Source organism: Aulonocara sp. 'chitande type north' Nkhata Bay, linkage group LG19 (assembly GCF_057382095.1).
Source record: "Aulonocara sp. 'chitande type north' Nkhata Bay isolate Kocher_YH1m ecotype deep benthic linkage group LG19, A_spYH_male_GT1.1, whole genome shotgun sequence".
Taxonomy (NCBI): domain Eukaryota; kingdom Metazoa; phylum Chordata; class Actinopteri; order Cichliformes; family Cichlidae; genus Aulonocara; species Aulonocara sp. 'chitande type north' Nkhata Bay.
This window is the reverse complement of record NC_141362.1, coordinates 18,499,784-18,512,705: the sequence shown is the minus strand read 5'-3', so window position 1 is coordinate 18,512,705 and position 12,922 is coordinate 18,499,784. Positions and strand designations below refer to the sequence as shown.

Here is a 12,922-nt window from a genome sequence, read left to right as displayed (position 1 = left end):
TATATATATAGTGTTACATATCGTATGGCTACATGCAGTATAACCCATCAGTACCCAGAGCAAATAAATGAGAGGATCAGTGAAGCGTAGCTGACCTGAGCTCCTGAGCAGAGATAGAAGGATCTGGATTCAGGTGTCGGCCTGCTGGCGAGTCTCTCACAGTACTGCTGAGAGCAGGAGCCCTAATTAAAATTAGAAGAGTATTTCATGAAGACTGACAACAAAATACCACAGAACATTATATCATCTGTAGGAAATGTATGCATGTACATGAGCCAACCACCAGAGGGCGCTACAACACAAAAATAGTTTGTAGCAACATTTTGTTAATGGAGTTTCTGCAAAGTTCACTGAGTTAAAACTAAAGCTGCCATATTCTCAGCTCCATTTTTCTAGTTCTTGTACTATATTCCTTATAAAAAATGGTGGTTAATAATTTCTTTAATCATTTTCAACATTTGTGATGAAGTTTAGGTCTTTTAGTATTGTTTGTATCTTTCACATAAAAACATTGTTTTATTGATTTAACATTGTTCCAGCAATTGTTTGCTATTTATTAAAGTAAAAAAAGGTTTTATAGAAACAAGCTGCAGGTTGCTGGCTAAAAATCAAGTGTTCAGGCACAGAAATGAAAAGGAAACTATAATATTATTAATAAATCAGTAAAAAGAGAGTGGTTCTCATTATAACTTCGCTAGTTTTTATACGTGTATGAGCTGAATAGAAGCTAAAAATGTCTATTTAATACACAGTTAATATTAAGAGTGCATACCAGCCAACTGGTCAGACCTTTATTACATCTTTTGCAAGGCTGGGCAAAAAGCAATCTCACCCAAATCCCGGAGCTCGAGGTGTAGATGGCTGTATGGTCCTGTTCAGTGTCCCAGTGTGACTTTGGGCTGCAGCCTCTGACTCAGACTCCTGGTTACAAATAATGAAAAGTTAATTTACTGAAATATTTCTGTACCACTTCTCTACAAACAACATCATGCCAGCCTGGTAACAGTTAAATGCAATGTGGCCATAGTTCTCTTTAAAAGGACCAGACAACCTTAGGTATTTTGTGTCTTCTGGCTTTGTCATAACACAAAGTTTAAGCGATCACATGTGTGCAGAACAATAAACGTGTGAACAAAGCTGATGAATATATACAGGCACGAAAAAGGACGTCCTGCTTTGTGGACTCAAACTGCATGTGTAAGGCCCGTCTGTTGGATTTCCTCTGCTTCCCATTCGTCACTCAGTGACACATTTCCAAACTTTTCTCAGATGTGAATGAGATATTCTTCTCCATTCATAAGATCAAAACCAAAGAGCGGCAGCCAGCGACGTCTGCTCATCACATGTTGGTGCCTAACATCTTCTATGCAGTTGGTTTCCGAAACCAACCACATGACAGCCATCAAGGCTGAGGAAAGCGTGCAAGTGGAGAGACAAGTCTAACTTGGTTTTAGACATGAAATTTTATCAGCTTTTCTGTCTTTAAACTTTTGCACAAGACTTATCTCTTATTACCCACAGACAGATATAGCCATGTAGATACTGGTAAAGTACTTACACATCATACGGTAAAAGCTCAAAAGTTGGTTAAAGGTACAACTGAATGAACTATATTTGAATTTTTTCTAGTATCTATACTGTGAACTTTTTCACTGTGACTTTGACTGGACCATCGCAACACTGCGATGCTTTTTCTTTTTCAGCCGTTCTGTTGCAGATTTGCTGCTGTGCTTGGGATCGTTGTCCTGTTCTGTGACCCAGTTTGAACCAAGCTTTAGCTGTGAGACAGATGGTCTCACATTTGACTGAGATGTAGCTCTTGGGTGTTTTTACAGTTTTGCTGAGCGCTGAGTGCTCCGGACCTGGGGTGAATTTCCTGGGATGTCCACTTCTGCGAACACTGTGGCATTGTCCCGACACACATCTGAATGCTCCAGACGGCAAAATGCCAAGGCTCCTGCTTTTATAAACCTGCTCACACATCCTGATAATTAATTAGTGAATTGGATTATCAGCTATTTAGCCTCTGAATTCATATGGAAGCAGTACATAGCTGTATGGAAACTTTATTCTTCACATGTCTGTTAAAGACTGTTAGCCAACAATTTCAATAGCTAAATCTTTAGCTACTAAGATTTATGCAATATTTATAGCGTTATGGCAACTGTTCTCCACTATGTTTAGCTGGCTGCCTCCACTGTGTGACATTTTGTTCCTGTTAATGCTATCTGCTGGGACTGTCCATCATCTGTTGCTGTTCCTCTAAGCTGCTTTCCAGGCTCTTGTTTGGGTCACAAAGAGTTCCATGAAAATGTCTTTGTGTGTATTTGCCTCCTACATATCTTCCCCCCAGGACCGACTGAGCATGATGTTGAACAGAGGCTGCAAGGGTCACACTGGTGCCATAAAGGCCCCACAAGTCAAAGACAGATGCATATCAACTTACACGACCACAGAGCCCTGCATTCAGAAAACAAACGAAAGAAGACATCCATAAACAGAAAGACAAAAAGCCAGAGACAAGGCTAATGTCAAACACGTCTTTAACACTCTTCCCTGGACTTTACATCAGGCTCCCAGATGCTTTATGTGGTGTTGTCACATGGATAGGTAGAGGAAGGTAAGCTCAGCCACCTGCAGACTGGAAGCTTCCTGGCTCCACCACTTATGGAAGTCCTTCTGGAGCTTGACCTTTGACCTCTCCAACAACAGCTGCAGATGCTCAATCTCGGTCCTCAGCGCTTTTAGACGGCCAACGATGCTCTTGTAACTGACAGGAGAAATTAACGGTACTGAATTCAACTTTTATCCACGTTACGAAGGATCTGCTGTATCCAGTCAATGCAAGCAGGGTCTGCCATAGTAATTCATTAAAAAGCACTACAAATTCACCCTTTTTTTTCTTCCTCAATGTGCTTGCAGAGGTTTTCTTCAGCTGGGTCAAACTCCTCCTCAGACCCTGTGTGACTTTCCATGACACCTGTGGTGTAGAATTGATAGGTTGCAGAGAGGACAAAGGAGTTAAAAACAAAAAAGAAACATGGTCATGTTTTATATAAAATGACAAGTGCAAGATTAGAAGCTGAGAATTTGTGTGTGTCATGAGTCCATTGGCTTCAAAGAAAGCATTTAAACTTTTGGCCTCGGATAATGGAAACCAGGCTGCTGTGAAGAGCTCTCTGATGCGGATCTCCAAATAACAAGAAAAGCCTTTGGGTGGGAGGTGTTTGCATGCTTTAGAACCAGGTTTCCCCATCAAAGGTTTTATCTCACTGATCAAAACAGTCAGAATGGAGCAAATGAAGGCGTCTTAGAGCCTGAGCCGCCCAGTCTTTGGCCAGTAAGCTTTCATTCACTGAGGCTTGCTGCAAAAGCTTTGAAGTGGCCACCAGTAACAGTTGAAAAGGGGCCACAATGTGCTCAGCGTTTATCATCCTGTTTTGAGAAGAGTTCAATATCAAAAAGATGATAATAAAAAGACCTGATACTTCCTCAAGCTGCAATCCCAATGCAAAGGCAAGAAATGTGCAGAAATGTGGTGAATTTTAATTGCTTCACATGTTTGTTGTTTAGATGTTGGTGTGGGCAGAAGTTATAAATAATTTTTACCATAAGCGGCTCTCTGTCTCCTCCGCACATCCAGCTGCTTCTTCAGTTCAGCTGAGAGAAGGAGAACGACAACAAAACTTTTTAATTTCCATCAAGAGACTCAAAGCACATCAATCTCCAAGGCCACTGGGCTTCATAACTTAAAAAAAGTCGCCTGGTTCCACATGATTTCATAAAAGTCAAGCAAGTAAATGCATGACATTGTTTATGAAGAAACATTTTGGATTGTCATTCACCTACTTAAAACCCCTGCAATGCAAAACGGTTAAAACCCATGTGCTGCCTAATACAGGGAGTCCTCATTATAACCCAGAAGAAAAAACATTATTTCAAACATTACTCTTGATGATCGGCATGTTTGATTTGGTAAGACATTCCGAAAGCTCTCTCCCAATTTACCTAGGATTGAGAGTGGCACCAGCTAAACTTCTATCCATAACAGTTCTTTCAAATCTCACACTTCGTTTTTGTAATTCAACTGTAATCAACAATCTCACACAAATCCTAAAGCTCCCTCTGGAGTTGGCCTGTCAAACTCTATTCTTCTTAGACATTTGAACCTATGATTTATTTCCAGATGATTAACCTTTTCTGCACATTTTCTAACTTCTTATTTTTACTCTTGAACTCTACTAGACTGGCTTTGCATGACTTACAATTCAGAATAATTCATATTTACCTTATTTATCTTATAAAGTGCGTGAGTACAGCCCCTCAGTTCATCCTCTGCCTAATATCTATATGATCATCATCATATTGAGCCAAGAATAGAAAAAAAAACTGTGAAACAGTGTTTGGAGGAGTATGAGGCCTCACAGGGATTACTTCTATATACAATGACCTCATAAGTTGAAAAATTTCCCAAGTTTATTATGATTATCTACTATACAGTACTGCAGGAAATAAATCAAAACAGAACAATAGTCAAGATGGTGCTGATTTATAAACTTCCATAGTCCTCTAAATGAAGTCTTCAGTAAGCAAAGAAGCAACAAGAAGGAGGCATTCGGGTGAATGTTGATTCTCGTGGCTATAGTGCAGTCTTTACATATGGGCAAGTCATTTACTGTTGCTGAACTGAAGTGTTTAATTACATTGTTGGAGAAATTGCTAATAAACCGCTTCGGTAGTAGAAGACAGTTGTAAGTAAAGGGACAAAAAATGTCCAGGGATGCTTTTGCCATAAGACGAACACAGGATACAATTTCATGTTTATTTCATGTTTAGATCAGAGCCAGGCTACGAGATAAAAGCAGTGTTGAATGGCAGTATCTTCTGTGGTGTTTCCATTAAAGTCCCACAGGTGTCATTCACTTATAGACGCTGCTGTGCTGCAGCTCTTTGTATAATACAACCCTATCTCAAGTGGAAATCAGAAAATGGGAAATCCAGATGAAGTATGTGGGGGGGAGGAGGGGGGTGGGTTTCTGTAACACCTCACATGACGCCACAAAATGGTTGGATTAGAGCTCTTGCTCGGCTTTCTCCTGTGGAATACTTTAAATCTGTTTGCAAAGTGCCCGTGTAACCAGCTCGTCTTCCAGGACCACTTTTCTGAGGGTTTCAGTAGACAGCAGAGACATGAATGGATGATGTGAAACATTACAAATGAGCAGCCCTGACACAGTGTGCCCATGATGACAGTGTTTTTCCAAATGCCTATGGAGTATGAAGCTGGGTTGTGTGTGGATAGCTGAAAATGTAGTTGTACTGAGACGCCCTGTGGCTTCGCGTTGTGGTGAGGTGGGCAGCCTGAAACTTCACTAACAGACACAGCTCTCTCAAACATGACCCACAACCCCTTTCATAATAACATAAAAGGATTAAAAAATATTTATGCCATGACCACGCTATGATGACAGGGTACAAAAAAGGGGCAGGGAGCACGTGAAGGCAACATAAAAAGCACTTTTTTTTTTTTTGGTTGGCTTTTGTGTTCACTCTGATCCGTACATGGTCATGGCCAAAGTATTCTTTAACAGATCTGTTATATTCGCCCGAAGCCCCTGCATGGCCCCACCCTTTTATTTAGCCATAAATTTTCCAAATATCTTCTGTGTAAACTCGTCACACATCTCTCTTAAAGGCTCATGGACTGCACCCAAGCAACGATCTCTTTAAAATGGGTTTGAAAAATAAACTACAAAAACTGCAGTACTTCTAATGTCCACTTGAGGTGGGCTACAAAAGTGAGTACTGTATTGACTCCTATGGTACAAATCAAACTTTAAAGCTGAACTAACCATCTTTGCAGCCTAGAACAAACTTTTTAAAAAAAAACTTACTTGTTTAAATTCTTTTAAGGAATAAAGTTTGTATTATTAGGGACGTAGATTCTAACGCAGCCAGTGTTTTTGACACCTTTCTGAATACTTTTAATGCAGCTGTCGGACAAAAATATGGCTCATTTACAGACAATCCAAGAAATATGTTAAGTATGCTCCAGTTTTAGTTGGTAAAGTTACTGTCTATAGATCCATGTCTTTGTCTCCTGCCTTCCTCCGCTCACCTGGTCACGGCAGATGGCCGTCCCTCCCTGAGCCTGGTTCTGCCGGAGGCGTCTTCCATTAAAAGGGAGTTTTTCCTTCCCTTTGTCGCCAAAGCTCTTGCTCATTGGGTGTCATATGATTATTTGGGTTTTGACTGTTTTCTCTGTATTATTATAGGGTCTTACCTTACTACATAAAACACCTTGAGGTGACTGTTGTTGTGATCTGGCGCTATATAAATAGAATTGAATGGAATTGAATTAAACTGAACTGCATGTAGCCATCCAAGCTAACCAGTGTCCCATTCAAACATGGTCACTTCTGGCTCAAACACAAAAAACAAAAACAATCAAAAAACAAGAAAGCAACAGGTAAAAAGCTCCAAAACAACACAATAGGTGACAGCACCACTGCTACATCTAACTTTTATGTACAGTCTGTGCCTGAATCAGACAATCTGATTCAATGATTTTGACCAGGATTAGACAAATAACCTAAACAACTACCGGTAAATACCATACCACACCTACCATAAATGCAGCCAAAGTTTGAGATAGAAAATATTCAATAGTAACTGTGTGAACTGTGTTTACAGTAAAAGACTGAATACTGGCCAAGGGACAAATATCTCTTATTTCTTCAGGATCTGCAGGGTATCAGTGGGAGGGAGGAGACACCATATACCCAATATGACTCTGGTTTCAGAAGGTTTAATGTACAACAGATTTACTTTTTTACCTGTCCCAGCAATGATCAGAGAAATAAAAAAGAATCAAAACTTTTTGGTCACAAAAGCCAGTTCAAGTCCCAAAACAGACCAAAAAAACAACAACAAAAATCCAGGATATTTGTCAAGTAAAGGTGGGGTGCAGACTTCAGTGCTTCTATTCTCCATCCAGGACAAGATTGTGAGCTCAACACCAAAAACTCTTCCAAACCACACAGGGTTTCCCCCCCACACCACCGTCAGTAGACGTGCTGTCGACTTTAAAGGCTGGTTTCAAGCTACAAGCCTCAATAAATATTTGGTGATTTTTGTGGCCGGGAGGTTGAATGTGATATGCCACATAAATACCAAAGTGAGGTGAGATTTGAGCACCATACTTGCAGCCCAGCTTTCCAGCATCTGACTTATGTGTAGATGAAGAATAATATCCACAAGTAATCTGGTAAATGTTTAAAATTCACAAGACAAATAAAGAACCGCAAGAACACAGGAAGCAAGATTTGTTTCTATTAAACAGAGAGCTGCACTAAACATTCTCCATTTTTGTAGGACAGCTGGGTTCATGCTGCTGTTGACTGAGGCTTTGACCTAAACTATGGACTTTTTATAAACCACTTTAATATACGGCTAATAGCACAGGAATTAATCACAGAAACAGTCAGCGCAGTAAAATGCAGCTCATGTTAACAAAGACTACAATATTTCTCTTCTGGTATTTGTTCTAAAAAGTGTGGCACATCTCCGGCTCCATACTCATTTTTCCTGCATCTGTGGGTCACTTCAGCGAAGGTGAAATCAAAGTGATACCAAAGACGGTGTCACATGCTTGGCCCAAATTCCTCAACAAAGTAAGAAACAACAGAACTGCCCCACCAAAACTGGTGTAAAAACAGGTGTGTGTTTCTAGGAACATTATATAAGAAATCTAGAAATTTAGAAATTTTTCTCAGGAATAAATATATAACCAAACCACTTGAATATTCAGAAAGCGCTATTGATTTTGATTTAGGACAACCTCCTGCCTCCACAAACATGCATTTGGAACTGTAGCTGCCTTGTAAAAATACGGCAAAGTATTACTGTGCTGCAGAAAACAGAAACACAAAACTGAGACATAAAACAAAACACAGGAAAACTGAAAGGCATCACCAGAATAACTATGAAGTAAAACAAAGAATGAAAAGACTCAAAGATGTCACAGAAAAGCTTGCAATCTGGTAGAATAAAAGAAATCAATACAGTAATCCAAGAAAAATCCAACAAAAACCAAAACCAACACTCCCGGACTATGACAGCTGGGGTTCTTCTACAGTAAATTCAAATAAATAAGAATGTTCAGAATCTACGTTCTTATACAGTGGTTTTACTGATCTAGGTCAAATCTGCACATACAGTATCTATAGCAGCGTAGCATTGGGAACAGACTAAACAGGATATTCCAGACGTCCATCTCCCTAACAAAATGTTCTGGTTCCTCCAAGAATTTCCCAATCCAGATAACATATATAATTTCTCCCTTTCCAAATTGGGAATGCTCAGAAAACCTCCAAAGAAACAGAAGAGCAATAGCTTTATTCTGAGCTCCATCCTGATGTCCAAACTGTTCACCCTATGTGTAAACCTGCATTCATGAGCTCACTTTCCTGACTACTGCTCAGATCTCAAGTACCGATGATGACTGAAACATAGATTGACAGGTGTATCAAAAGCTTAGCCTTCTGGAGCCATGAAACCACGGTCTCAGACTTTGAGGTACTGATTCTCATTCTCGCCACTTCACACAAATTGCTTTAGTGGGAGCTCAGAATCACATCAGTCTCATACTCCTGCTACAGAAGATGTGCATCTGTGACTTTCTAAATAGAAATCTCTTCTTTCGACCTATGGTTTCAGAATGCGTCTCTGCAGTAGGACTGATCTCTAGAGTCATAGTGAGGCCAAGAAATACAGCATAAACTAGAGACTGATGCTTCCTCTAACCCTCAAGTTGGGTCCTTTAGAAAAAAGCACCTCATATTATCCTAAAAGTTTCCATGTTCTCCTTTAACCATGAGACACAGGTGGTGTAAAGTTTCCGAGCAAACCCTCCAAGATGGCATTAAAACACAGCGAGCCACTCTCCAGCCACTAAAAACACCATCTCTCATCCAGGAAGAATGCAGCTCTGTGCACCTAAAAATGTAATAAGCTTTGACAGCATTGAGATGTTTGACTAAGATGAGGAATGTGGATAAATTAGTAAAAATCCAGTTTTTCCTCGCTTCAGCCTCACTGTGTGGTCTGCAGAACACATTTAAAGAGTTAATAATCTGCATGCTGTCAGGGTTGATTTCTGCATGACATGTGACAGATTCGTCTGTGTCAGCACCTCATGCAGTGAAGGCTAAAGACAAAAAAAATGAATTCAGAGGGTGATAAGTGTACACTGGCATGTGTGGTGCTAACGGGCAAATGCTACTAAACCACTGAGCGTGCTCGGAGGCAGCGCTGATGCCAGGCGTTGGTGTAAACCTATCCATTTCAACGGCATGTGAAATGAGCCACAGACAGAGCAGGGAAATTTATAAATGTAGCTTGCAGTAGTAAACGCAAACCAGATAAAAACACATTTTAACTGCTCTGAGTTTACTGGAAAGTTCAACCAAACATTAATATCATTTAAACTCACTGCCAGCGGCGACAGGACTCGGCTTTTAGTGTTTCTGTAAACAGCAGCAGGTTATGACACAATACTGAGCTTCTAACAAGGCATCTTTTATGATTTCTATATTAAAGTGCACCTTCTCTGCTTTTCCTTTTTTTCCTGTATGGAACAGCTCTAGGAGTTTTTAAAATGAAGGGTTTTTTTTACCTGCACAAAACTGAAATGGAAAAAAAAAAGCAAAAAATAAAGAAACGCAAAAGTAACAAAAGAAAAAAACAAGAGAGATCAGTAATAACTAATAGTTAAATGCAGAGAGGTGTATAAACACATAGTGAGTGAAGAAGAAGAAGACGAAGAAGACGAAGAAGACGAAGAAGAAGACTCAGTGCATCTAGCCAACATCAAGAAAGTTATCACTGGAATGTTTTCAGATGTCTGTTGCTATTTAACGTAATTCTTTTAGCTCAGTTCCTCAAAAGGCTCTGCATTCTCAGAGCGTTGTTCTTAATGGAAGCCTCATCTTGTGTCATAGAATGTCGTGTTACATGGAAGTATGACAGACTCCTAGTTCAGCTTGTTTCAGGCAGAGAATGAACTCATAAACCAAGTTTACAATACATAAGAATTATTTTGAATTATGACTCAATTAGAATCCAGAAATAAAAATATTTACTTGGAAATAAGAAACAAAGTGCAAATGAGACAGTCTCTGTCTAATCTTCACTTTGGGTCACTTGTGGGCATTTAGAAGACACACATTGTGTAGTGAATATAGTCCCAGACTAACAACATAAGGCTTAGAACCACTAAGCTTTGGCCTAAGCCAATGCCAAGTTTACCCGTTATGGATATCACACAGAACAGCACAAGAGTGACAGCCAAGTAAAAAGCACAGGTTGGAATCTTCAGTAACCGGAAATCCAAATGTGGAAATCTTCAGGCTGTTTCAAATGTATTAATATGGAACTTGTTAAAATAACTGGCCAAAATAACTAAATTGGGAAATATTCAAAAGTAAAGACACAAGACAACAAATCCAAGAAAAATAAAACTGCATTATTGTCGCCTATTGTCAGAAAGAAACAGGTGAAGTAAAATATGAAACTAGTTAAATATTAAATATCAATCAAGCTGAGGACGTTATGTTGCCATAGTAACAACAGAAGCTTCCCAACATCAAATCAACGCCCTTTCAGCTTCTTCCTATACAGTGGTATAAAAAGTCTTTGTCCCCTTCCTTATTTCCTATTTTTTTTTATATTTGTCACACTTAAATGTTTCAGATCATGAAACTAATTTTACTATTAGACAAAGATAACTTGAGTAAACACAAAATGCAGTTTCTAAATAAAGGTGTTTCTTATTAAGGGGGAAAAATCCAAACCTACATGTGAGGAGCAGGGGCAAGCACTGTTTTTACACCACTGTATCTCCGAACACACAGAAAAAGAAAAACCTTTTGAAACATATAGCGAAAGGCTGTTGCTATCGCAGCATGAACCTCCAAACTGCTCGCTCTTTGGTCTTAGCTTGCTTCATGCTATGTTAGCTCTTCTGCTGCTGATGTGTGGTAAAGTAAACACAGAAGAACACACCACAGAACTCAATGGAGCGTCTTATCAACTGTATCTCAGTTTCCATTAGGATGATCAAGTCCTTTTGCACTGCTTCCCAGCAATTTGCTCTCCGATGTGTGCCTTTCTCTTGTTTTGTATATATCCCTCTCTTCTGTTTGCTATTAATTCCTGATGATGTCTTTACTATTTATATCTTTCTTTTGAATAGAGGGCTCTATTCTATTCTATGACAGAAGACTGCGCACCTGAACATTACGCAGCTCTTGAGTGCAATGTGTTTTTCAAAAAGAATGAGAAAACTTACTGATTCTGTTTCTGGCTTCATTCAGTTCCTCTCCAAGTTTCCGGGCCTCTGCTGATCTGTTCAAAAGAATCAAAGAATTAAAAGCAAAGTTCACCCCCAAAATCACATTTACATATGCTTCCTCTGGCCTGTTGTGCTGTTTATACATCTGGATTGTGGAAATGTCTGGCATCTCTTAAGGATAGAAAATCCACTGAAAAACAATACAACAATAATGTGTCTTTACTAGAGATGGACCGATCCGATATTACGTATCGGTCCGATACTGACGTAAATTACTGGATTGGATATCGGAGAGAAATAAAAAATGTAACCCGATCCATTAAATATCAATAAAGCACCTCACAAAACTTGCGACACAGCGTAACTCGGCCCATAACCATAGCACGGAGCAGTGTGCTCATGTGATAGAGCGGTTGTGTGTATTTGGAGCCTCCTACCAAACCGGCATTTCATCTCCGAGGAAGTGATCCCAGAGAGAAGTAAAGCAAGTGTGTAAGTTAATATCTGAATGTTTGTAAAGCATTCCCACGTTAAGCTTAACAACCAATATATGGAGCGACTGCCTCTTCTCTCTCCCTCCCTCTCCTGTTGCTACTTCAGTCATGAAACTGATTAATGATCAGCTGATCGGCTTTTCTGTCCAAGTCCGTCTCTCTTCTTTGTTTTTGGCCCACTTTGCGCCAGAAAGAGGAAACCAGTGGCTGAACATCAGCAGAATGTTTAACCTTGATAAGCTGTTGTTAGAATTTATTTAATATTACTTTCTGGACCAGGATCTTTTTCTACGCAGCTGACGGCTGGTAACTGTGCAGGGGCGGATCTAGCAAAGTTTAGCCAGGGGGGCCGATAGGGCAGGGAAAAGGGGGGCACAAAGACATACTTTTCTTTCTTATTCTCATTTAAAATGTCTAGCTTTTAATAAATAATTATCTGAATCTTACACCCAAAGTTTTAATCTGATGTAAAATGTATAGAAGTCCATTACTGTATATACAGGGAGTGCAGAATTATTAGGCAAATGAGTATTTTGTCCACATCATCCTCTTCATGCATGTTGTCTTACTCCAAGCTGTATAGGCTCGAAAGCCTACTACCAATTAAGCATATTAGGTGATGTGCATCTCTGTAATGAGAAGGGGTGTGGTCTAATGACATCAACACCCTATATCAGGTGTGCATAATTATTAGGCAACGTCCTTTCCTTTGGCAAAATGGGTCAAAAGAAGGACTTGACAGGCTCAGAAAAGTCAAAAATAGTGAGATATCTTGCAGAGGGATGCAGCAGTCTCAAAATTGCAAAGCTTCTGAAGCGTGATCATCGAACAATCAAGCGTTTCATTCAAAATAGTCAACAGGGTCTCAAGAAGCGTGTGGAAAAACCAAGGCGCAAAATAACTGCCCATGAACTGAGAAAAGTCAAGCGTGCAGCTGCCAAGCTGCCACTTGCCACCAGTTTGGCCATATTTCAGAGCTGCAACATCACTGGAATGCCCAAAAGCACAAGGTGTGCAATACTCAGAGACATGGCCAAGGTAAGAAAGGCTGAAAGACGACCACCACTGAACAAGA

General features: G+C 39.8%; 1 protein-coding gene across 8 annotated transcripts in view; it reads right to left on the bottom strand.

Moving 5' to 3' along the window:
• Positions 1-12,922, bottom strand: part of kif6 (kinesin family member 6) — a 74,182-nt gene that overhangs the window by 4,508 nt on the left and 56,752 nt on the right. For all 8 annotated transcript variants that reach the window (XR_015126327.1, XM_086273984.1, XM_086273983.1 and 5 more), the window contains 6 exons: positions 11,351-11,406; positions 3,610-3,660; positions 2,893-2,980; positions 2,635-2,770; positions 833-921; positions 96-182 (listed from right to left, as the gene is read on the bottom strand). Coding sequence is in view for 7 of the 8 variants with exons in the window: in XM_086273984.1 (XP_086130110.1) it covers positions 96-182; positions 833-921; positions 2,635-2,770; positions 2,893-2,980; positions 3,610-3,660; positions 11,351-11,406 (507 nt within the window). In the remaining variant the exon portion in view is untranslated. The remainder of the gene's footprint in view (positions 1-95; positions 183-832; positions 922-2,634; positions 2,771-2,892; positions 2,981-3,609; positions 3,661-11,350; positions 11,407-12,922) is intronic.